This window comes from Epithele typhae (assembly GCF_022376455.1).
Source record: "Epithele typhae strain CBS 203.58 chromosome Unknown BXZ73scaffold_2, whole genome shotgun sequence".
NCBI lineage: Eukaryota > Fungi > Basidiomycota > Agaricomycetes > Polyporales > Epitheliaceae > Epithele > Epithele typhae.
Window position 1 is genome coordinate 792,252 of NW_025954193.1, and position 22,447 is coordinate 814,698.

The 22,447-nt window shown below is 56.6% G+C and overlaps 10 protein-coding genes across 10 annotated transcripts; 5 read left to right on the forward strand and 5 right to left on the reverse strand.

Moving 5' to 3' along the window:
* Positions 1-182: 182 nt before the first annotated feature.
* On the forward strand, positions 183-1,278 carry BXZ73DRAFT_73369 (uncharacterized protein; the record flags this gene model as incomplete). The annotated part of the gene is made up of 4 exons (XM_048021888.1): positions 183-314; positions 378-465; positions 513-867; positions 924-1,278. 4 exons carry the CDS (start codon positions 183-185, stop codon positions 1,276-1,278), a joined length of 930 nt encoding a protein of 309 aa, XP_047883171.1.
* A 243-nt stretch (positions 1,279-1,521) lies between these two features.
* Positions 1,522-4,202, reverse strand: BXZ73DRAFT_86721 (cytochrome c oxidase assembly protein CtaG/Cox11-domain-containing protein; the record flags this gene model as incomplete). Its single annotated transcript, XM_048024290.1, has 6 exons — positions 1,522-1,657; positions 1,723-1,889; positions 1,942-2,259; positions 2,324-2,563; positions 3,772-3,890; positions 4,190-4,202. The coding sequence occupies 6 exons, from the start codon at positions 4,200-4,202 to the stop codon at positions 1,522-1,524; spliced, it is 993 nt and encodes a 330-aa protein (XP_047883172.1).
* A 1,320-nt stretch (positions 4,203-5,522) lies between these two features.
* On the reverse strand, positions 5,523-6,117 carry BXZ73DRAFT_38839 (uncharacterized protein; the record flags this gene model as incomplete). The annotated part of the gene is made up of 2 exons (XM_048018260.1): positions 5,523-5,996; positions 6,049-6,117. The coding sequence occupies 2 exons, from the start codon at positions 6,115-6,117 to the stop codon at positions 5,523-5,525; spliced, it is 543 nt and encodes a 180-aa protein (XP_047883173.1).
* Positions 6,118-6,863: 746 nt separating this feature from the next.
* BXZ73DRAFT_86723 (acyltransferase ChoActase/COT/CPT) lies at positions 6,864-9,292 on the forward strand (the record flags this gene model as incomplete). The annotated part of the gene is made up of 9 exons (XM_048024291.1): positions 6,864-7,113; positions 7,176-7,419; positions 7,475-7,506; positions 7,557-7,861; positions 7,914-8,454; positions 8,514-8,704; positions 8,767-8,999; positions 9,056-9,093; positions 9,144-9,292. The coding sequence occupies 9 exons, from the start codon at positions 6,864-6,866 to the stop codon at positions 9,290-9,292; spliced, it is 1,983 nt and encodes a 660-aa protein (XP_047883174.1).
* An 89-nt stretch (positions 9,293-9,381) lies between these two features.
* On the reverse strand, positions 9,382-12,273 carry BXZ73DRAFT_86724 (P-loop containing nucleoside triphosphate hydrolase protein; the record flags this gene model as incomplete). The annotated part of the gene is made up of 10 exons (XM_048024292.1): positions 9,382-9,522; positions 9,592-9,623; positions 9,673-9,844; positions 9,899-10,056; positions 10,108-10,203; positions 10,251-10,522; positions 10,575-10,746; positions 10,800-11,220; positions 11,259-11,432; positions 11,482-12,273. 10 exons carry the CDS (start codon positions 12,271-12,273, stop codon positions 9,382-9,384), a joined length of 2,430 nt encoding a protein of 809 aa, XP_047883175.1.
* A 687-nt stretch (positions 12,274-12,960) lies between these two features.
* BXZ73DRAFT_38132 (uncharacterized protein) lies at positions 12,961-13,330 on the forward strand (the record flags this gene model as incomplete). Its single annotated transcript, XM_048018128.1, has 2 exons — positions 12,961-13,130; positions 13,186-13,330. 2 exons carry the CDS (start codon positions 12,961-12,963, stop codon positions 13,328-13,330), a joined length of 315 nt encoding a protein of 104 aa, XP_047883176.1.
* Positions 13,331-13,717: 387 nt separating this feature from the next.
* Positions 13,718-14,699, forward strand: BXZ73DRAFT_86726 (S-adenosyl-L-methionine-dependent methyltransferase; the record flags this gene model as incomplete). The annotated part of the gene is made up of 5 exons (XM_048024293.1): positions 13,718-13,764; positions 13,816-13,881; positions 13,941-14,440; positions 14,492-14,558; positions 14,618-14,699. The coding sequence occupies 5 exons, from the start codon at positions 13,718-13,720 to the stop codon at positions 14,697-14,699; spliced, it is 762 nt and encodes a 253-aa protein (XP_047883177.1).
* A 91-nt stretch (positions 14,700-14,790) lies between these two features.
* On the reverse strand, positions 14,791-17,607 carry BXZ73DRAFT_73376 (MIF4G-domain-containing protein; the record flags this gene model as incomplete). The annotated part of the gene is made up of 12 exons (XM_048021889.1): positions 14,791-15,366; positions 15,420-15,515; positions 15,556-15,824; positions 15,879-16,109; positions 16,165-16,449; positions 16,470-16,598; positions 16,649-16,719; positions 16,773-16,881; positions 16,933-17,167; positions 17,216-17,265; positions 17,317-17,562; positions 17,583-17,607. The coding sequence occupies 12 exons, from the start codon at positions 17,605-17,607 to the stop codon at positions 14,791-14,793; spliced, it is 2,322 nt and encodes a 773-aa protein (XP_047883178.1).
* Positions 17,608-18,114: 507 nt separating this feature from the next.
* On the forward strand, positions 18,115-20,982 carry BXZ73DRAFT_96180 (SART-1 protein; the record flags this gene model as incomplete). Its single annotated transcript, XM_048027000.1, has 10 exons — positions 18,115-18,281; positions 18,343-18,366; positions 18,474-18,661; positions 18,717-18,818; positions 18,878-19,059; positions 19,107-19,212; positions 19,264-19,322; positions 19,376-19,604; positions 19,660-20,566; positions 20,616-20,982. The coding sequence occupies 10 exons, from the start codon at positions 18,115-18,117 to the stop codon at positions 20,980-20,982; spliced, it is 2,331 nt and encodes a 776-aa protein (XP_047883179.1).
* Positions 20,983-21,140: 158 nt separating this feature from the next.
* On the reverse strand, positions 21,141-22,441 carry BXZ73DRAFT_38047 (ribonuclease H2 subunit A; the record flags this gene model as incomplete). Its single annotated transcript, XM_048018114.1, has 7 exons — positions 21,141-21,255; positions 21,314-21,437; positions 21,495-21,534; positions 21,613-21,813; positions 21,875-21,995; positions 22,048-22,141; positions 22,210-22,441. 7 exons carry the CDS (start codon positions 22,439-22,441, stop codon positions 21,141-21,143), a joined length of 927 nt encoding a protein of 308 aa, XP_047883180.1.
* Between the last annotated feature and the right edge of the window lie 6 nt (positions 22,442-22,447).

Here is a 22,447-nt window from a genome sequence, read left to right on the forward strand (position 1 = left end):
CTAGATCAGATGTGCAGGCTTGTCAATGTGAGCGCGACGGCGGCGCGGGGTGGCGCGGGACGCCTCTTTCCTTTCAACCACGACGAGCATTTGACTACCCGCCGCGCCGACTACCCCCTCTCCCTCCCTTGAAAGCACGCCGGAATTCTGAGCACCCATTCAATACAGTCTGCATAAGCCTCATGGACACGCTGAAAGGGAAAGAAAAAGCGTCGGACGATGTCTTCTTCATGGAGCGGCTCGAGATGCTCTACGAGCAGGGTCTGAGCGACCTGCGCGCGTTCGCGGAGCGCGAGAGCCGGCCCTTCGACGAGGTATGTGCGCGTGCACTGACGGTGCACGGACACTGTAGGTGACTGCAACGCCGCCTTCCGCAGGTCAAACGGCGCATGGCGGAAGTGCACTGCAGGTCGCTCTTCGGCGGCGCGGGATCGCAGAATTTGTCGGATGACCGAAGGCAAATAGGTGCGTGGCGCGGTTCTGCTGTGCACATCGCATTGACAGGGGCACAGTCAGTCAGGCCCTGCAGACCATCTCCCAGCAGCTCGAGTCTCTGGAAGCTCTCGTGGGACTGCAGTCGTTCTTCCTTGCCGTGAGACCAAGCGATCCAGACGACGCCGGATTCCTCGGCGGCACGAATATCGGGCGGGAGTTCTGGCGTGGTCATCGTGGATGCGGCGCTCCAGGGGCAGAGCTGTTCAAGACGCAGTGCGCTCGCGCCCAGAATCTCAATATGTCTTCTGTCTTGACCGCCGTCGCACCACTGCCTACCGTGTCCGTTCATCCCGCCACCAATCCAACTCGTAAGAAGCAGCCCGCGCATGAAGTCAAAACGCAGCTCTATGGCGCGTTTCGAGATAAGCTAAGGTATGTCGTTCACGCTGCGATTACGGCGTTTCTTACCTTTACCTTCTTCTGCTTAGAAAGCTCTCTGGCGTCCGAAACGCCGAAATGAAGTGGACGAATCACACCAAGCTTGACGTATATCAAGTACAAATCCACGGCTGGCCTGAGAACGTGCCGCTTCAAAACCCTTCAATGCTCTCGCTCGCTCACAACAAGCACTTGCTCGAATTGATCACTGCGGGCAAAATCCATTTCACCCGTATCGGCGGCCATCCCTCAGGTGACACCTCCAGCACCATGGACTATGAAATTCAGAAAGACGAAGACACCATCTTCGAGGATTCAATCGACTATTCGTGGGCGGCTGACGACCCGCATACGAAGATCACGGTAATGACCATCTGTACGACACCGCTCCACCTCGATGTCTGACCAAATCGACGTTCAGGATGCCCACGACGCGCACCAACCGTCACTCAGGCCATTACACTTGAGTGGGACACGAGACGTTAATTCCGCGTCTCTTCCAGGGGGAGATGATCGCCGGAGTACAACACCGAAACGAAAACGAATAGATGAAGACCAGTATGAGGCCTCATAGAGCCTTCATAACTGTAGAATAGTGTTTGGTGCATTATAACGGACTACGCTAGCAGATACACAGATACCCATGGGCTATATCTTGCGTTCCTCCGCCTTTTTTCGGTCCTCCGCCTTGGGCGCATGCTCATACCCACCGAAGCCCTGTGATGCCTGCACCACCTCATCTGAAGCATCAGGTTCAAGGTGTCCTTGAGCATTCCGGCGTGCGCTGGGGTGCATGGATATGTCGTGAGGCACGAATCTACGGTACATAGGAGACATGATCATGCGTACCGGAAGAACGTGTACGACAACACAACGTCGTCCAGATTGCGGCATGCGGGGTCATCGAGAACGTCCCTGTCGATGAAGAAGAGCAAAGGCATGTCGATCTCCTCCCCAGCAAGCAGCTTCTGCTCCTCGAAGCAGAAGCACTCCACCTTGGAGAAATAAGGCGCAATCTGCGCGTGCCATTAGCACCCTCCGGTTTCACGCTGTAGGAACACCACCCACTCGATCCGGAGTGACGTTGTACGTCGCAATCCCGATGATGTCCTTTGTCGACTTGTTCTTCGCCTTGTAGAACGCGAGGCTCGTCTCCCCAGGCAGGACGCTCACGATCTTCTGCTCCGGCACGAACGACCACGGGAGCGCGTCGGAGACGTCCGCGTTGAAGTGAACCTTGATGCGCTTCGCGTTCTCGACCGGGACGAGGCGCTCTGCCTCGAACTTGCCCATGCCGACCTTGGGCGTGCCTGCGAACCCGGTCGCGGCACAGAACATGCGGTAGAGCGGCACGGCGGCGTATGTCACGCCAATGCCCGCGACGATCTGCCCGAGGAGGGGGGGCGTCAGGGAGGGAGACGGGGGTGCGCTGGATGCGAGAGAGGCGTACCACGGCGGTCGTGTACATGAGAAGGCTCCGGTTCCGCGCGGCGTACATCTCCTGCCGAGAGTGCTGGTACGGCCGCGACCCGGGGCGGGGTGACGGTCCAGCATTGGAAGGTCCAGACGAAGAGGAAGAAGAGTTCGTAGAGCTATGCCTCCATGTGGACCGGCTGAAGAAGGGGACCTCTCTTGACGAAGGGCAGGGGCGGGGACGCGAGGCGTGCCGCGGGACGGTGTGGACACTGCGCTGGAACATCCGTGTTCAGAGGGGCCCGTTGAGAAGTACGGATGCCCAGCATTAGCACTCACCGGCCGCAGGGCGAAAGAGGGGCCTGCGCGGGCGAAGGAGAAGGGCGGCGCGCGGCCTGCAGTGCGCAGACTGAGACCGGGCACACGGAGGGGGTTCATGGCGAGAAGGCGGCGGCGCTTGGAGCCTTCCACAACTCCCCGACCTCGGTCTTCCACCACTCGCGTCTCTCGACTCGGCGCGCCCACCGGGCCAAGCCACCCTCAGACACACTCTCGCCTCGACGCCCCACTGTCGTCTGCACGCAACACAGCGTGCTGGTCAGGCTTGTGCTTACTTTTGCGTCGTCTGCGGCCGCATAGACGACTTGTGCTGTCCGCTTCGCTCCCAGATTGTGCGTTGCCACCATGTCCGAGGCTGCCGCTTCTTCAAAGCCATCCGGCGGGCCTTCAGTGGACGACATCGAGAAACTACTTAGCCGGGAAGCCACGGCTTTCCAGCGAGAGGTCGAGGTCGAGCGCATTCTCAAAGCGTTCAAATTCAAGTGCGCCCCTCCGCTCATTCCCACTGAGGCCACTTCTCAACGAGCCCCCTGCGCAGTCCATATGATATCCTAGACATTCAGGAAACCGCTACGGCCGAGGAGGTCAAGAAGAAGTACAAGCAGCTCTCGCTCGGTGAGCCTTCGCATCCTCACGTTCCTGGACCGCAACCGGAAGGCTCATGCTCATCGGTCGCTTGACGTTCAGTCATCCACCCTGACAAGACCAAACATGCCCGTGCGCCAGAGGCCTTCGACATCCTCAAAAAGGTGCGTCCACCGTCCCTGCGCCCGCCCATGTTTACCCACGCCGCTTCGCTCCCCCACCCTCTGCCCCACAAACACGAAGCGTGGCTGCGAATGTTCGCTGACGTGAGAGCGTTCACAGGCCGAGTCGGAGCTCTCCGACAAGACGAAGCGCGAGGAGCTTGACGCGGTGATCAACCAGGCTCGCGTCCATCTCCTGAAGAACCTCGGGCTGCTCCCGACAACGAAGGACGACGACCCGAAGCTGCAGAGCCTGGTGCCTCCATGGCGGCAGCAGATGCGCGCCAAGTCGAAGGAGATGCTCATCGACGAGGAAGTCCGCCGACGAAAGTCAGCATTGTTTTCCCGTGCCTCTCGTTGTCTTTACTCACTGACAATATGTAGAGCGGTCAAGATGAACCTGGCCAATGAAGGTCTCGAGGCGCGCAAGAAGGAGGAAGAAGTCAATGCGAAGAAACGAAAGGCCGAGGAGGACGCACGATGGGAAGGTAAGGCGAATCGTCAGGTCACTGCGTACCCCTACTCATCGCAGCCACTGCAGAGAACCGTGAACAGCGCGTCGGCAGCTGGCGGGATTTCACAGCGAATTCCAAGAAGAAGAAAAAGACGAAGGTCGTCCTCCTCGGATGATCCTCTCTCGCCATGTGTGTATCCTTAGAGGTCCTTGTTTGGTGGCTTGCGACGTTGTGCTCGGTGCGGCATGTATTACCCTCGGACTTGCAAACATAGAGCGGCCCTGTTGGCTGCAATTACGACGAATGATGCATACAACAAATACTCGGGCTATTACAAGGGGATACAATACGTTGCAATTGCACTCGACGTCGTCATTGTCCATCATGCCTTGCGGCACGCTCGTAACCGGCGCGAGGACTAGTCTGAAAGCTCGATAACGGTGGCATCCGTCGGTACCCTGAAGACACGCCTGCGTACATGCCGAGTCCGAACCGGCTTGTTCTCCTTGTCTAACTCTACCTCTTCGTCGCTGATGTCGATCACACTGTCCATCCTCGCGGGGGTCGGCTTGCTCTTCGACCCTCCGGCAGATTGGCTAGCCATCGACGATGATGCCCCACGCGACCCAGATCCGGTCGTAGAAGGCGTGCTGGCCGCAAGGCCTATCGCCTGGGACATGGGCTCCCCCTTCACTTGCGTCTGCGGCTGCGGCTGAAACTGCGACGGCGTCGGCGTCCGGTTTTGGCTTTCGCCCTGCGCCTGCGAGTTCTGCAGGTAGTCCAGCTCCACCCGCTCAATGTGCTCAAAGAAGCTTCCGCTAACATCGAAGTCGAAGCCGTAGTCGTCCGAGCTCGCGTCGCCGAACACTGGCTCCTTCGCGGTGGCCTTGCCCTTGCCCTTGTCGCCTTGACTGAGACGCTGCGACGCCGGGTTTTGGGCTTGGGACTCGTCCTCTTCGGTGTCGCTCCCCGATCCAGGTGCCGGCCGGGCGCGGCGCGGGGACAGCCCGATTGTCCGCGCGAACTCCTTCATGGCGTCGCTAGACCCTGGACCGGTCACTGAGACGGAGGTGGGGCTGGCCCGTCCGCCGTCTGCTGAAAGGAGCCCGGTAGCGCTGCTGTGGCTGTCGGAGGGGCCGTTGCGCGTGAAGAAGCGCGAGCGCTGCTCGCGAGGGGGAGGGTCGGGTGACGGGGAGCGGCCGGCGCGGCTGGGCCGCTTCCGCCTGCGGGGCTCGCCGAGGTCATCGGCGTGTTCGTCGAGGTTGAGCGGTACGGCGTTGGAATTGGAAGGACCTGCTTTGGCGTCCGGAGTGGGGGAGATGTCGCGTAACGGGGATCGGGGGGACTGTGTTAACCTGGGAGCGGCCCTACCGCGCAGCGGTGCTGGGGCATCTGCAGGGGGCTCTTCAACTTGGGCTGGTTCGATATGTGCTTCGGGTTGCTCAAGTTCGGGAACGTCCTCGCTGTGCACAACATGAAGGTCAGGAGACAGGAAACTATATACAGGGAGGATGACGCACCCCATACGGATCTTGAGGGAGCGCACGAAGACGGCATCGCGTCTTTCATCGCGGTCCGCCGTTCGATGACCTTTGAATTCCACGCATCTGGGTTCGAGCAGAGCAATCCCCTTTCGAACGGTGACGTCTTTGATCACCATCTGCATTCGTTCTCAGATGTTACAGCACTGACTACGTCAATTGAAACGGCAACTTACCTTGAAACCAAGAGGGGTCTCGCCAAGTTCAATTCCCGGTAAACTCTTGTGCTCAACCGCGGTGATGACATGCTGGCCGTCACTCAAACGTAACTGCAACATAGATCTCGGAAACTTGGGCATCGGTTTGTGCTCTTCAGGGTCTCCGCTAGCGGTACGAATCTGGGCCTGCTTCTGGTACTCGACGCGGGATTCGTGGACCTGCAGCAACGAATACGCGCTTTGACCGACTTCCATTATCTCGACAACTTCGACGAGGATGGGACCTTTGATCACCATCGTTTCGTCTGCACCTATGGCGTTCGGTGGTATACCAGAGCCGCTGCGCATACTGTCCGCGAAGTCAGACTCTAGAAGCTGTGTGTCCACGTTTTCTAGGATCGTTTTCATGTCTCGGGAGGGGTCTAGCTGGAGCTCTTCTACAATCCAAGAGTAACATCCTTCGAGCCATTCCTGTGCGAGGGGCTCAGGGACCAAGGGGGCTGGTGCGATCCGTTCCACTCACAGGATCAACCGCAGGACGAGGGTATGTTTTCTTCAGCCATTGGGTAATCACAGATAGGGGGGCGGCCATGACGTGAAGGCAGTTCGGCCAACTGGTGGTGGACGGTTGGTCGATCCGAATGACACGAGCAGGATTCACTCACTTGGTAGTACAGTTTTTGGCTTAGACAAACAAAGGAGAACGGGTGACCCCACGCCGCATAAGTCAGTGATTGATAGGGCCGCGGATATCGTGAGGAGGGTATAGGTATCGCGTGTGTTCCTTCCGGGACAGTAACTGCTCGATGAATAGACGAGCTGGAAGCGAACATCGATGGGTACACGCCATAAAGAGAGACACGAAACGCACCACACAGGTTGATTTCGAGTCGCGTCGTTGAGCGAGCTTGCCGTCTGGGTCGTGATAAAACGCGGGGAGAAGGCGTGACTGAAATGAGAGTATGGGTGGAGCTTGGAGGTGAAGATCGGCTGGGGCGGGCTGGTGCGTCGACCGCGAGAGGAGTGCGTGGTCCCGTGCAGGGGAGACGAGGGAGAGAAGGAAAGTGTTCGCGATCGCAGCGTGCGCCCTCCGAGCCGGAAAGGCGAATGGGGCACAAGGGAGCTTGTCGCAGAAACGCGTCCATGACGCGTGACGGAGTATCACGTGACTTTGCCTGTGGTGTGACGCCAGAGGACGGCGTCGCGCTACGGTGCCTCGTCCGACTCTCGCCAGTGTTTGCGTCCTTCGTTCACGGCACCGATGATTCCCGACCCGTATTTCTAGCGGTTGCGATGCTTTCGAACGCGACTCGATCTCTTCCTCGCTCCTCCTTGTCCATGTATCCTCAGGTCGTCCGCCAGCGACGACAAGCTTCGACCACCCGCCCTTCGTCGCCTTCGCTTCCTCGTTTGCCGGTCCCGGACCTACGCAAGACACTCCAGGGTTATCTCAAATCCTTGGAGCCTATACTCCACGAACGCGCCGCGCGAGGCGGACAGTCATTCGACGCAGCCTACAGAGCTCAACAAGAAGTGATCGAGGATTTCGATCGCGGGCTTGGCAAAGCGTGTCAGGAGCGGTTACTCGGTATGTTCTCTATCTGAACAAAGTAGTCAGAATTCTCAGTGGGGCTACTGGGGCTGTTGAAGAGCTTGATGCTAGGTCCCCACACAACTGGCTCGACGATAATATCTGGTTGAAGAAGGCGTACCACGAATGGCGCGCCCCGATCATCATCCACTCGAACTGGTGGTTAGCTCTGGAAGACGACCTCAACGTTCCCAAGAATATTAGATATCCTTCTGCAGAACGATTCAAGTTCACTGCATGGCAAGTTCGTCGCGCAGCCTGGCTTGTGCACCGAGTCCTGGAGTTCAAGGCTCAGCTAGAGCGGTGAATATTCTAGAATTGTCGTTCCGCGATGTCAACGTTTATTGGATTTTCACAGAAAGAACCCCAATCTGGAAGACAACCGCTCAGGTAGGCGATTCAGCTGGGTCGTTGATCATATGTCGTCTAATATCTTCCAGGCATCTGGTTTAGACACTCAGCATTGCAGGTGTTCAACAAGTGTCGTGTTCCGCGAGAACATTGCGATGTGTTTTCTTCAGCAGCCTCCCTGTCAGAGCCTCACGCCAGACAGCTGTTGGTGATGTCTTTGGACATGTTCTACGCGGTGGAGGTGCTCGATTCCACCGGTCAGGTAGTTCCCCCGGGGATCATAGAGCAACGAATACTCGCCGTGGTGCGAGACGCGAAGACTCGTCAAGGCTCGGGGGAGCGGCCTGTGCCTGTGGGGGTGCTGACGACGGACGACCGGGATCGCTGGGCAAAGGTGCGTAAATATGCTAGAATTCGCGCATTTGTATGAATGCATCCTTCACCAGAACCTGCGTCATCTTCTTTCCCTTTCTCCTAACAACCACAAAGTCCTCCAAACGATCACATCCTCCCTCTTCGCGCTCAGTCTCGACGACTATTCCCATCACCTCTCGCCTTCCGCCCGCACACCCAACATCGACCTCACTGCGCACCTGCACAACATTCGGTCCGGTCACAACGCTCGTCCGGGTTTTAACAGATGGTACGACAAGCCGTTTACTCTCATCGTCGAGGCCAATACTCGCGCCGGAGTCCTCGGCGAGCATTCACCAGTCGATGCGCTGGTCCCCAGTATCATCGCGGACTACGCTGTCGTCCAAGGCGTCATTGAAGACGACTTCCCTGCGAAGCTCGACCCCAACGACCTGTCTCCTCGAGCACCTAGCGAAGCAGTCGAAGGCTGGTCGCGCCTTGACTGGGTCACGGACGACCTCATCGCGCGAGAGTGCGACGCAGCCGCAGAGCGCGCAAAGCAGATCGTGGACGACTCGGACGCGGACGAGCTGGTGTTCGACGCCTACGGCACCGACTGGATCAGGCGGGAAGGTTCGTGCCACCGTCACGTTGCTATATGCTGCTCGTCTCTGATGAAAGTCGACCTCTAGCGCGCCTGTCGCCGGACGGGTACATCCAGATGGCGATGCAACTTGCGTGGTACCGCACGCGCGGCTCGTTCACCGCGACGTATGAGACCGTCCTCACTCGTCTGTTTGATCGCGGGCGCACCGAGACAGTGCGGACGTTGTCGACGGATAGCCGGGCGTGGGTCCTTGCGATGACGGACCCGGAGAGCGATGTACGTGTTCCTGCCCGTCGTGACGATTTGCGGAAGGCAGGAACTTATCAGCGTGCGTACAGACCGAGACCCGTCTGGCGCTCCTTCAGCGTGCGATACAGACGCATACGGCTGCGACTCGGCAAGCGGCGACGGGTCGCGGGTTCGATCGACATCTGCTTGGCCTACGCTTGATGCTCAAGCCGGAGGCTGGGGAATCGCATCCTCTCTTTGAGGACCCTTTGTTCACTGAGAGCCAGACCTGGAAATTGAGCTCAAGTGGGCTCAGTGCTGGTGAGCAGTTCCGAGGCACTGGGTATGTGACCATGAATCTACTGTTTGGTCATTCTTGTGCTCATGCTCTGTGAATAGCTTTGGATCACCATATCTAGATGGATATGGCATCAATTGTGAGTTGATGCCATTCAGCAAGAGAGAAGTGTGCTTATTATTCACACAGACATGCCTGCTCCTGAGAGGCTGCGGTTTGGCATTGAATCCAAGCATTCAAACCCTTCAACAAGCACATCTATGTTCATGACTGTTTTGACAGATGCTTTACTAGATATGAGGACACTCTGCACACCTACACTACATTCACACCTATAGTATATAGAACATGATGATATTCTACTCTTCTCAGCATAGAAGTGTTATGAGCCTACAGGATATGTGGAAGTGTTGTGCTGAGTACATCTTTACTGATCAACATTCTCCACAGTGAGGTGGTCAGGGAGAATCCAGGCATCTTCAGACCATGCAGCTGACATCCTTCCAACCAGGGTGTGACTAGCCTTCTTCTCCACAAAGTCCCAGGAGGTGACAATGTACATGCCCCTCTTGCAGCGGGTGAGCATGACATTGGTGCGCCTGAAATCATCCAAGAATCCAAGACCGCTGGAGCGGACTATCGAGACAATGACATAGTCTCTCTCATTTCCTATGCAGCATATTGAGCAAAGGTTGCATAGGAGGGAGCTGAGACCAACCTTGGAAGGAGTCCACATTGAAGCACTTGTCCTCATGCTGGAGCCCAGCAGCTTTGAGGTCTGTCACCAGCAAGGTCCTCTGGGCATCATAGGGTGTAATGATGCAGAAATTCTTTTCCTCTGCCTGGAGCTTAGCAGCAATTTTAATGACTGCAGCCCTCTCTTTGACATTCTGAGTAATAGCTGTCAGCCTGCCAAAAAATTCAAAATAAGCAAGCACACTGACCTGCCAGCTAGTATCCCACTTGCTCTCCTGAGACTCATCAACATGAACAAACCAGCAACAAGGCTGGGAGGGAGGGACTGGATGGTCTGTCCAGGAGTCAAGTTGACCATCATAGTTGACATCAGACACCACTTCTCCAATGAGTGAAGGCATGCGATCTGAGAGCTGACAGTTAGCTAAGCATCAAAGCAATTAGCAGCCCCACTCACATTGAATGGCAAGAAAGAGGATGTGGGGATGGAGGTGCTCAACCTCAAAGATGCTCTTGATGGTGTCAGGGTCATTGTCAGCACCATAAGGGGGCACTGCTCAGATGATCAGATGATGCTCCACATTGAAGAGTGACACTCACACTGTTTGTCATCTCCAATCATAGCAATCTTGTGGATGGTAGTGGCAAACCTGTTGAAAGGGAACACATAGCTGCCCAGAGTAATCTGACTGGCCTCATCAATGACTAGGGCTTTGACAGGGTTGACATTGGTGAAGATGTGAAGGAGCTTGTTTGAGAGCATTGAGAGAGTGCATAGCATGACAGGAACACCTTGAATGCGAGATCTAGCCTGCTTGAACTCAATGCTGGAGATGACATTCTTCTGGATCTGCTTATAGAGATGATCATGCCTGCAGGAGGCCCAGTTAGACACATGATGTGCTCAGAGTTAGATATGCTCACCAGCCAAAGTGGAATTCTTTGCTGATGAGGAGCCTGAAGTTCCAGAAGCCAACATCTGCCAACTTCTCTGCAATATTCTTGACAGCAAAGTTGCTCTCAGCCACAAGCCAGATCCCATTCTGGCCAGCAGAAACAGCAGAGGCAACAAAAGCAGCAATCACAGTGGTTTTGCCTGGTGATGTAGATGTGAGCATGGAAAGGATCAACACAGACAACTGAACAAACCTGTTCCAGGAGGACCTTTGATTATGGTTAGACGAGCAGAGTCCATGTCTGCAAGCATTTGCTGAACAGCACATTCCTGTGAATGATTGAGAGACCTCTTGGAGACAATGTCGGGTATGACATCAGAAGTAGGGAAAGTGTCAGGCCATGTGAAGGTTTCAGAGGGCCGCATGATGTACTGAAGGAAGGGAGAGCTCAAGGCATCAGTTTGTCCTTGGAGTGCAGAGCGGATCATGTAAGCCCGCTCGCGCTCGGCATTTGTTGGCTGCACAGGACCATGCGTAGTGACCGAGAGAATGGTGCGATTCTCGAGATTAGTCGTGGTCTTGATGATAGTGTTGCGCCCGATGATGGAGCTGACCTGCCCCGGAATGACGATGTCGAGGCCCGTTTCATGGTCATGTGCCATCACCCGCTGTGTCTGCATATCACGGTGAGAATTGTCGGCAATGCAGGTACAATTGGGAGTGCACTTGCCGTTTCCTTTTGGAAGCGAGTTTGGAAGCGGTCCGCGCGGAGATGCGCAGTCTCACCTCGGGAGCCCGCAGCGGAGAAGTCGTGCCTGACCGAGGTCCCCTGGACGAGCTGCAGGCGTTGCTCACCACGGTCGAGATCGGCGAGACATTGTAGCTCCTGAAGTGCCATCAGTGTGTGAGATAGTGTGATGGTGGTCCAGTCGTACTACATCATTCATATCCTTCGTGTTGATGTGTGGTGCACTCCTCAGCATCTCTTCCATTGTGTCGTAGGTGCTGAGGGTGTAGGCAAGCCATGCCTGAATGGCGATATTGGTAATGCGCTTCGCATCGAAGGTGTTCGAAGAGAACAGGGGGTTGACGTTGACCTCCATGACCGGAGAGCGATCGCGGATCGCGGATTGGATGGTCCCGAGCGCATCATTGCTCTGCTTGCCACAAGCGCTGTTCAGGTCGACGCCGTTGAGGACGCGCAGGGACTGGTCCGTGAAGAGGACCACCGCGACCTTGTAGAAGTCGAATCCAACGATCGTGACGTCAGGGTTGTGGAGGAGTTCGCTGTCGAGGAACTCGCGACCCGCGTAGGCCTTGCTGCCCTTGCCCTTCGCGGCGAATTGCACGATGATGACCTTGCCACTCACCGCGAGAGCTAGGCGGCAGAGGGAGCCCTTCTCCGAGTAGACGGGGGCTACACCAACAAAGCGGGGGGTGGGGCTGTCTTTGAGGAAGTCGTTGATAACCTCCTTGGTGAGCGAGGATTCAGGAACATCGTCCTGGAGGCGGATGGCGGGGAAGGAGGCGTCGATAATATTCTGGAGGATGTCGCAAGGTTTGTTCTTCGGCGGCATCACTTGAGGGTGGAGGAGAGGAGAAGTGGGGGGGAGGGGATCGTGGAGTCGTCTCGAGCGTGTACGGGGTGGTGGTACGCTTGGGGCGCGCAGCGGCCGCGAAGGGAGAGAGGATAAGGGAGAAGGCCCCGTGGGGAACAACGGCGGCATCGGAGACGTCAAAGCGGGCAATTCGCCTTCGCTGGCACCAGCTCAAATACGAACGGCGGATCGCCGTACGCCAGCCTCCGGACTGCCCCTCTCGATTACCGCAGCACTCGTGCCGTCTGATGGATGCGCAACAAATCTATTCCGCGAACAACCCAGCCCCGTGCATGAACTAGATGAGAAACCTACGGACCTCCAGCAATGTGTTGATAAAAGCCTTGATGCCGCATGTCTTGTCCAGCTAGCTAGCATCATGTGTCCTATCAGGCCTCGTGCGGTGGGTCGAGACGAGAAAGGACCGGCGAACAGGTACCCCAGGCTGGGTTTGCGGCCCGGATCGACTTGACGATAGGAGATTGACGACCAAACAGAAAGAGGCAGGTGAAGAACGACGCCGAGGAAGTCCCTGCGGTTGGAGAGGCTGCGGTAGATCCTGGATCCGATGTCGCAGCGGTGAAAAAGGGAAAGGGGCAAGGCGGCTGGAGAGCGGAGGAGGAGGAGGTGGGAGATGGTCTCTTTGGTGGAAGGACGAGGAGACGAGCGTGGTCTGTGGTCGAACACTGTACTCAGAGGATGCTCGGGCGCTCGTCCGTGTGACGACACGCCGCGGGCTCTGGCGACTCTGGTGCTTTCACCTCGACACCCTCTTTCCACCTCCCGCCTTTTCTACTCCCTTCCTACGTACTACCCATGGCCACCCCCATTATCGTCGGCGTTGGCGCTATTGCCGCTGCCATCGCCGGTCGTACCCTTATCCGCAGAGGTATCATCGGCGGGAAGAGCGCTGCTGAACAGTGGGCCAAGGGCGGTTTCAAAGCGAAGATGGACCGAAAAGAGGCCATTGCCATCCTTGGACTCAAGTGCGTTTCCTTTCGTGGTTTATTCTGCATGTCATGTCTGACAGAGAGTGTCTAGGGACGGTCCTCAAGCCAAGAACAGACTGAAGGATGCCCACCGTCAGATCATGCTCGCGAATCACCCGGACCGCGGTGGATCACCATATCTTGCGAGCAAAATCAACGAGGCCAAAGACCTGTTAGAGAAGGAGAACAGGAGATGATCGTTCGTTCGGCTTTATGGTGTGTCCGCCTGAGCCGTTCAAAGCGGAACCATGCACTGACTGCTCGGTAGTCGCCTTCTGCTCTCCAGATTTACGCTGTATCCATGATTTAATTGTGTACACTACCTTCTCATAATTCAACACCCCTCTACCATGTCTTTCCTGCGCGTACATTGAGCACTCCGAACTTGGGTCTGTTGGTGAGCTCTATGCTACGTCATCTCCCCAAGCCTATCGCCGCGTTAGAAGTTTATTTTCCACATCTCATTCCTAGGCAACAACGTCGTGTTCAAGCCAATTCTATTCCGAAGCATGCGTCTCTTCCACCCACCACGACTGGATGCTAGATGTTGCTGACTAAGCTCACACCTCTTATCCCTCACCGTGATGTCCACCTCCGACTTGCAACCATCCAAGCTGGGCACCAAAGCGCAGTGAGTTCTGAACCGCGATATCTTCGTGCTGATGCAATCGGCGACCTTTAGCTGGGATGGTGTTTACTCTCGTGAGCTCTCAAATTTTCACGATATCGGGGATGAGGGTGAGGTATGGTGAGTCCTCGCCCACTTCCATGTCCCCGCCGCTCCTTCCTTATCACTCATCGTTGAAGGTTTGGAGAAGACAGCGTAGAGAAGATGGTGGATTGGACCCTCGAGAACGTCCCAGCCGATCCTGCACCACACATCCTCGAAGTCGGCACGGGGAACGGCAATCTTCTTTTCGCCCTCTGCGAAGCCGGGTATCCCCCTGAGAAGATGTCCGGAATCGACTACAGCATGGACGCGGTGGAATTGGCCCGCGCGATCGCATCCTCCAAGTCCACAGCACCCGCCGACGAAAGCGACGCGGACGAGCCATCTCCTGCTCTCCCAGAAGCCGACAAGATCAGCTTTTCGGCGTGCGATTTCCTCCGCGACGAAGTCGCCCTCCTTCCCGGGATGACCTTCAATGCAACTGATGCGACGGCGGTATGGGATCTAGTCTTGGACAAGGGGACGATGGACGCCATTGCGTTGGCTGAGAAAGACGGAGAGGGCAAGTCACCGGCTGACGGCTATCCGGCGAGGATAGGGCGGGTGGTGAAGCCGGGAGGATTCTTCCTCATCACTTGTGAGTCGTTAGCTTGATTCTTGTCACTGTGTTGACGAATGTCTTGTGCAGCTTGCAACTTCACTGAGGAAGAGCTAAAGGCGAAGTTCACGAGTACCGCTGTGGGCTTGGTGTTCCAGTACGTCGCATCCGCTGCCGCCACGTTCTGTCTATCGCTAATCCACGTACCTTGCACAGCTCAAGACGACCGTGGCCTACGTTTTCTTTCGGGGGACAGACGGGGAATGTTTACTCAACTGTTGCGTTCACAAAACCGTGAATTGTGCCCCAGCAGAAGAGGGTCTACGAACAATGCTTGTAGGAATAGAAATAATGAATAGCAGCAGTGCGTACTGCAACGCACCCATCTCTCACAAGTCGGGTACGATATCCATCCCAGTCCGCAACGTCTCCAACGCAACCCCGCTCGCCCACTTCAAGAACCCCTCCTCGCCCTTCATCGCGTCGCGGATGAAGAACACCAGCCCGAGCGCCAGCGCCGGCACCTTTGCGCCCTTGACGAACACCCCCTCGAGCGGGCCCTTGTTCTTCGTCGTCGGCAGGTCCTCGTTGCTCAGCAGCGGCGTAGCGCGCTGCGTGTTGGCGAGCACGTGCACGACGAGCTCGCGCACGAACGCGGCCGCGGCCGGCTTGAGCACGGTGAAGTCAACGGGCTTGAGCACCGCGAGCGTGCAACAGTCCTTGGCGACCCACCACCCGAACGCGCGCGCGACGTTCCGGGCGCGGGTGGGCGAGATGGTCTTGACGGTGAGCCCGGCGCGGTCGTCGTCAGTGAGGTTCTTGAGGATCTCGGCGCCGCCGACGGTGGTCTCACCCATGTCGCGGAGGAAGTCCCAGAGGCAGAACTGGAGGGTGATGCGGGGGGAGTGGGAGATGCGGCAGAGCTGCTGGCCGACGAGGGCGTAATACGGGTTGTACTGCTTTTCCTGTGGGATGGGGACGGTCAGCGAGGGCATAGGTGCATAGAAGAGGCCCGTACGTTTCCACAGCAGTGCAAGATGACACGGATGATCTCGCGTTGCTGTACCTCGGTGAGATTCAGTTGCGAGAGACGTTCGCAAGCATCGGCGTAGTCCTAGGATATATTTGTCAGGCGCAAGGTAACAGCAGTCTACAAACTGTTGACTTGCCTCGCTGCTCATGAGGACCATAAAAATGCTCCGCCGGATGTCAGTGTTCATCCCCTGCTTCTTTGCCAGCTTTACGAGAACATTCTCGTCCGAGGTGTCAAGAGCCGGAGCATTCTCCTTCGCGTTCTGAACCTCTCGCTGATGCTCTACAAGAGGATTGCCAGTCCATGCTGCTCCGACTAGCCACCATTTGCCCTTCGTGTCAGCAGAACGAAGATCATCCAACGAGACGCGCAAGGGCTCATGCGGCATGACTGTGCGGGTATATATGAGTAGGGTAGCAACGAAACTATAGAGGTAGAACGAACCGTGCCGTTTCTTCGCGAGACCGGAGAGGAACTTTTTCATCCGCTCAACGGCTTCGCCGCCGGCCACTGCTGCCTTCTTGACCTTATTGTTCTTCAAGTTGCCGAGCGTTTCGACCATGAATCGTGTACGAGAGCTGAGAGCGCCGGTATCCGAAGGAATCTTCAGGTGAACTATTTGGATGATGCTTTTGAGGGCAGTAGGATCGTCTTGGCGTAGCTGCTGGCCGGAGTCTGCAATGAGGTTAGCTCTTTTCAATACCCGCAGGAATTTCTGGTCTGTACTTACTCCGTGCGACTTTGAGCAACAGCTCTACATTGAACTCTGATAGGTCTCCATCAAGCAGAGAACGAATAATGTCGTACATCAGTACACAGGACAGGACCTGGAAGTTGTACAGTTCGGATAGTAGAACGATGAGGTTGGAACACTCTTTCCCGAGACCTTCTTCCTCAGTGATGGGCTTGCCTTCGTTGACACCCAAGCCCTTCAGAGCCGCGAAGTGGGTGTCGTACGAGGTGACCACATGTTGTACAAAGAACGCGGCTAGAACTTGGTGAGTACGACCTAATACTGCTTGCATCCGCACATACCGAATTCAATTCCAATCAGTTTATGTAGGGCCGACACAAACGCGGCGTGAAGGACTACGTATTGATCGAGTAGAATAGAGTGCGAGGAGATGCCTTCTGAGACGAGTTTTGTGATAGTCTCCGTAACGTCTTATAGATGTTCAGAATCTCATAAACTATAACGATAAAACCCTGCTTACCATGTCTCCTATGGTTCCTGTATACCTCTTCCACACCGTCCACAATGGAGGCTATATTCTGTTCGGTCATCCTGACATATGCATCTGAGAAAGCATGTTGCACCCATTTGACATATTCACTCACCTATTAAGGAGACCTTTCAGCTGTCTTGTCAATTTGACTTGCGCCTCTGATACAGGCTTGGAACTGTTTTCCGCAGCCTTGCGAAGGTGTGGCGGGACGTATTTAGTGCCTGTTCTCGGAACGTATGAGCATGTGCCATTCGGATAGCGCGTCGACACACCGGCTGATGATGTTTCAGGAGGACCCTTCTCACTGTCTATGAGATCGGGCACCACTTCCTCCACTTCCTCGTCCTCGTCCACATCATCATCGACTCCAACATCTTCATCATCGCTTCCAGCGTCGACATTCTCTAACCGTTCGACATCTTCATTGTCTACCTCGCTGTCCTCTTCGTCGCCCTCACTGGCACTCGCTGCGTCCTCAAGCTCAGAGCCGGAGTCTTTGGACTCAACCTGTTCATGTGTAAGGCAAATTTGACGGCGCAGGAAGATAGAACTGACATGATTAGGGAAAATGGAGGTTTCGAAGGTGTCTAGATCCTTGAGTAGCTCTGGATAAAGCGGTCTTAGTAGATAGTCAACGCGAAAGTCATGTTTTGTACCTCCTAGACCGTCTTCCTCGTCTCCCAGATCATAGCTCACGGTACGCTTCCTCTTCTTGACGTACCCAAGCTTGCTTTCAAGATACGCGATGTAAGCATCCTCGTCGTCTTCCTGAGGAGTCCGCAGAATGGCCGTCGAGAACGCTTTCTTTTTGGACGGTGCGGCTGTTACTTCTGAGCGAGCCACCAACTTCTGCAGAGCGGTCTTGGGCTTCTCCTTCTTGACCCCTGAAGCTTCCCTTTTGACTGCCAAAACTTCGGCAGACCCCTCTTGAGATTTGACAAGAGCATTGTGCGATCCGGATGGCTGAGACGGAGGACGGTCTACTTTGACCTTCTTGCGCTGAGAAGACTCCGCGTGATCAGACTCTGCTCTCCTTTTCGTGCCCGTGCGAGATGGATCGGAGAAATGCTGCGCTTTGCGTTGTTTGCGCTCATCGCGAGACTGTTTACGGGCGTCCTTGCGAGACAATTGTTTCCCGCCTTTCCGGTGCTTATGACCGGAGCCTGTGGGAAGCAGTGAGCAGGAGAATGTGAGCAGTGAGCCTGTTTTGTAGCACGTACCACTTTCCCCGCTGATCTCCTCAAGGAGAGATTGGGGAAGGGCGGGGCGGATCACGGTGTGGCTGCGAGGAGGCATGGCAGAATTTCTTGACGCGGGGTCGCGCCTGTCGCCAAAGGTCGCCAACGGGCGCTTCTTCGAGTCGTGCGGTGCGCCTGGAGCGGGCGGGCTGCGTTGTGCGACTCAGCTTCGTTCCACCACCTCCGCCTCCCCTTCCGCCTGGTTTTCTCGTCACCATGTCTATGGAGGAGAGCATAAGCTTGGAGGAGACCAACAAGATCCGTATCTCGCTTGGTCTCAAGCCTCTCACGGATGACAAGGCTCCCGCGACCAACAAGGAGGCAGAGGCAGAGGACAACTATACCAAACAACGAGACCGAGAAGCGAAGGAACGGGAGACGAAGTGCGTATCACGGATTTTCCTCGTTTCCCTCTCTTGCTTATCCAAACCACCACGGAATCAGGGCTCTCCAGGATCGGATTGCAAAGTGAGTATCCATTTCGCGACAGTCCGCGTTGCAGTTGCTTCTACCCCTCTTGGCCAGCTCAGGCCGTCGTGAAGATAGAGCGTGAAGCTCATTCGGCCTTCTTCTAGGCAGAGGAACAAGCGCGAGCTCAATGCGAAGCTCAAGGGTGCCACCCTCGGCGATGCGGACGGCTCCGTAGATGACACCTTGAAGTGGATCAAGCGAAGCAAGAAGAAGGAGAAGGAGCTGGCTAAGAAGAGGCAGGAAGAGCTCGAGAACATGGACAAGATGTTCCAGGGAGATGACTATACAGAGAGTGCGTTGGCTCCGTTCTCTTACTTGATCGCTCCACTAATCAGCGTGATTTACAGAGGACCTCGAGGGTCTCAAAGTCAGCCATGACTTTGAAGGCATGGAGGACGGCGAAGCTCGGATATTGACGCTGAAGGACAGTCGTGTATTGGATAACGAAGGTACCTTCAACTTTTCTCAGCCAACACTTAGTCCTTACCCAATGCGCGTCTCATCGTAGAGGACGAACTTCAGAATGTGGATATGGCGGAACGTGAGCGCGACAAGAAGAACCAGGATCTGAAGATCAAACGGCGAGACTACACTGGCTACGACGACGACGAATTCGCACCTGGTGCCGATCCTATGAAGCGCTCCCTGTTGTCAAAATACGACGACTTCCTAGAGGGACCCAAAGAAACGGTTTGTAGTTCATCAATCTAAGTTGCGGTCTTCTGACGCATGTACAGGGTTTCCGGCTGGGTAGTTCTTCATCTGCTCCTCGCGACAAGAGAAAGGAAGAGGTCGAGAAGGCCGTGGCCGTGAACAAGTCTTTGTTGTCCATAGACTACGCTAGTGAGTTCATAGTTACGTCCAGGTACCTGCTCCACTCACTCTCGTCTACAGAGAACCTCGAGTCTGCGGATTATATGCAACCGGGCGATGTAGGATTCAAGAAGCCCAAAGTTGGTCCCTTCACTAGATCTATATACTTATTCTCATCTTCTTTGCGTTGCAGACCAAGAAGAAACGGTCATCTCGTCGGCCGAACGTCGAAGACTCGGACCTCACCGCCAATGTTGGCGACGACCTCATGCAGGTAGACGAGAAACCCATTGTCCCTCGACAACGTAATTTGGATGCCAATTTCGTAGATGACGACGAACTACAAGCTGCTCTCGCGCGCTCTCGCCGCGCCAAGCTGCAGAAGCCGAAGAAACTGTCTTCGGAGGAAATTGCAAAGCAGAGTGCGTAGATTCATTTGTTGCACAGATCTCAAACTGACGTCAATCCCTTCAACAGTCGCGGAGCAGCGTGCACAGTCTGAAGCCAAGGAGGCTATCATGGTCGAAGATGATGAAGCCGCCGATGGTGGTCTGACAATTGACGACACCTCAGAGTTCGTCCGCGCCATCACATACGATCCAACGGCGGTCAAGAAGGAACCCGTCGAAACTTCCGTTGCAGCCTCGAGACAGCCGTCTACGCCTCCAACCGCGACGAAGTCGGAGGATGTGGAGATGGATGAGCTCGAAGCAGGCGAGGTCATCGTGAAGGAAGAAGACGATGACGAGGCCATGCTCAATGCCATCGAGAACGCCATTTTGCAAGCCGAAGTGGCGAACGTTGAACCAGCGTCAGCTGCAGCCGACGCTGGCGTCGGAACCTCCGAAGAGCAAAGCTTCGGTTCCGGAATGGCCGCGACCCTCAACATCCTGCGTCAACAGGGCGTCCTCGCCAGGCCGAAGGCGGACGACGCTGAACGGGAACATGTGCAGCTTCAACGCGACCTGTGGCTCGCGAACTACAGGCAGATGGTCGCACAGCGGGAACTGGAGCGCACGAAGATGCGGGGCGGCAATAAGGACCAGGCGACCCGGGAGTACGAGAATCGGATGCGGGAGCAACAGGAGGCACGGCAAAACCTTGAGGCGTTCAAGCACTACAAGCCGGACGTGAACATCGTGTATTACGACGAGTTCGGCCGTGCGCTCACTCCGAAAGAGGCTTGGAAGGCACTTTCGCATAAGTTCCACGGCAAGGGCTCCGGCAAGGGGAAGACGGAGAAGCGCTTGAAGAAGATCGCCGAGGAGCGCAAGAAGGAGGCCATGGCGAGCGGCGACACCCCGCTGAGCATGAACCAGGCTTTCCAGATCCGCCAGGAGAAGGCTGGCCAAGCGCACTTCGTCCTGTCAGTCGGCAACAGAGGGTATGTCTGCAGCGTTCCCATCACTATCTGGTACTGACTCGCCGTTCAGGGCTGTCCCACAGGCCGCGGAGTTTTTCGACAGCCAGCCGCTCACTAAGGGTGCGGGCAAGACTGAGAAGAAGAAAAAGAAGCAGGCCGGCAAGGACGCGATACCTCAGCTCGATTCAACCGGTTTCATGACGCTCCCCGCACCGATGCCCAACACCAGCAGCCCTGCCCCTGGCATGTCCGCAGGCAGCTCCCCTGCCCCACGCCCCGGCTTCTCGCGCATTTCCACCGCTGCCGAGGTCGACACCTCGCAGGAGGCGACCTCCGTTTCTTCCCAACGTACCAAGGTCGTCATTGGCCTCGGCGCAAAGCGCAAGGCGGCCGCGGACGCGCAGGGCACCCCGCCTCCCAAGAGCGTGAAGCGGTAATGAGGGTCCTGGACTAGAGGGCTCGCGAGTTCGCCGTGTGGTGCCCACATCACGATTTTGGCAAAGATGCTGGTGCTACACATTATGATATATTGTACGTGTACTTTACATGGATAGTGATATCTGTAATATCCGAGGGAACGCACGCGCCGCTCTCCCTACAACACGCCGACGCTCGAAAGACAGAGGTCCTTCGCGACCGCACAACGATCCTTGTCACGGCCTGTTCCACTGAGGAAGGCTTTCTGAAGGGCAGTATCCCCGTCGTCGATCCTGTAATGAAACATTGTTCATGATGATGGTCTGGAAAGACGACCGTATTCTGACGCACCATTCCACCTCGTGCGCATCCTTCTCAAGCACGACCTTGATTGTAGCCCACGAAAACCGCACGAACGAAGGGTAGCCAAACGTCGGATCCAACGACTTCTTGATCCACGCCTGCGTTTTTGGGTCTGAAGGAGGAAATCAACCCAAGAGCGACAGCTCCACGAGGACGCACGTCCACACACCTGAAGGATACCCGCTCCCCGTCTCCTTCGCCCACAGGACCTCGTCCTGCGCCTCCGCGGGCTGCGGATCGTCCCGCGCGGCAGTCGTCGGCGTGCGGAAGAACTCGGACTCGACGACCGCCCGCGGCGGCGGCGTGCACTCCTCGTACACCCATCCCTCGATCCACGCGTCGCGCGTGACCTTGGCCGCGACGCTCGCCGCGCCGACGACCTTGTACTTCATGTCCGCCTTGGTCTCGACGGTGAAGGCGATGTCCGGGAAGAGCGAGGAGAGGTACGCCTGGTACGGGCCCGTCTTCCCGAGCGCGTCGACGTAGACCTGCCAGAAGGGGGCGGCAATGTGTAAGCAGGGCAGGGGGAGGGGAGGGAGGGAGGCGGACCTCAGAGAGCTGCATGCCGCGCGCGAGCACCTCGCGGATGAGGAGCACCGTGGCCTGTCGCGCCTGCACGTTGAGGTTCGTCGGCGGGCGCCGGAGCATCCCCGCGGAGATGTCCTTGGGGCTGCCGTGCCGCGCTGAGCTCGCAGAAGGGCGGGCGGGGGCAGGGAGCGTACCTCAGGACGCGCACGGACCAGCCGAGGTTGCTCGGATCCGACGCCAGGGTGCCCAGCAGCGACTCGCGCACCTGCGCCGTGAGCGTTTTGGAGTCTGGGCGAGGCAGGGCGGGCTGAGCTCGACGGCGCTGGGGGCGGAGCGTGGTCGCGTGCGGGGCTCACCTGCGAAGCCGAGCTGCTCCAGGTCGTCCTTGTACGCGACGGGGCAGTAGGCTACGCCATACACCATGGGGCCGAGCACGGGCCCGCGCCCCGCCTCGTCGACTCCGAGGATGTAGGGACCAGGCGAGGTGGGGGTGGGAGAGTGGTATGTGTAGGAGTCCGTCAGAGGAACGGAGGGGTCGGCGATGGATGGGATGCTTGATGGGCCGGCTTCATCTTCAGAACCCGGCATGTTCGA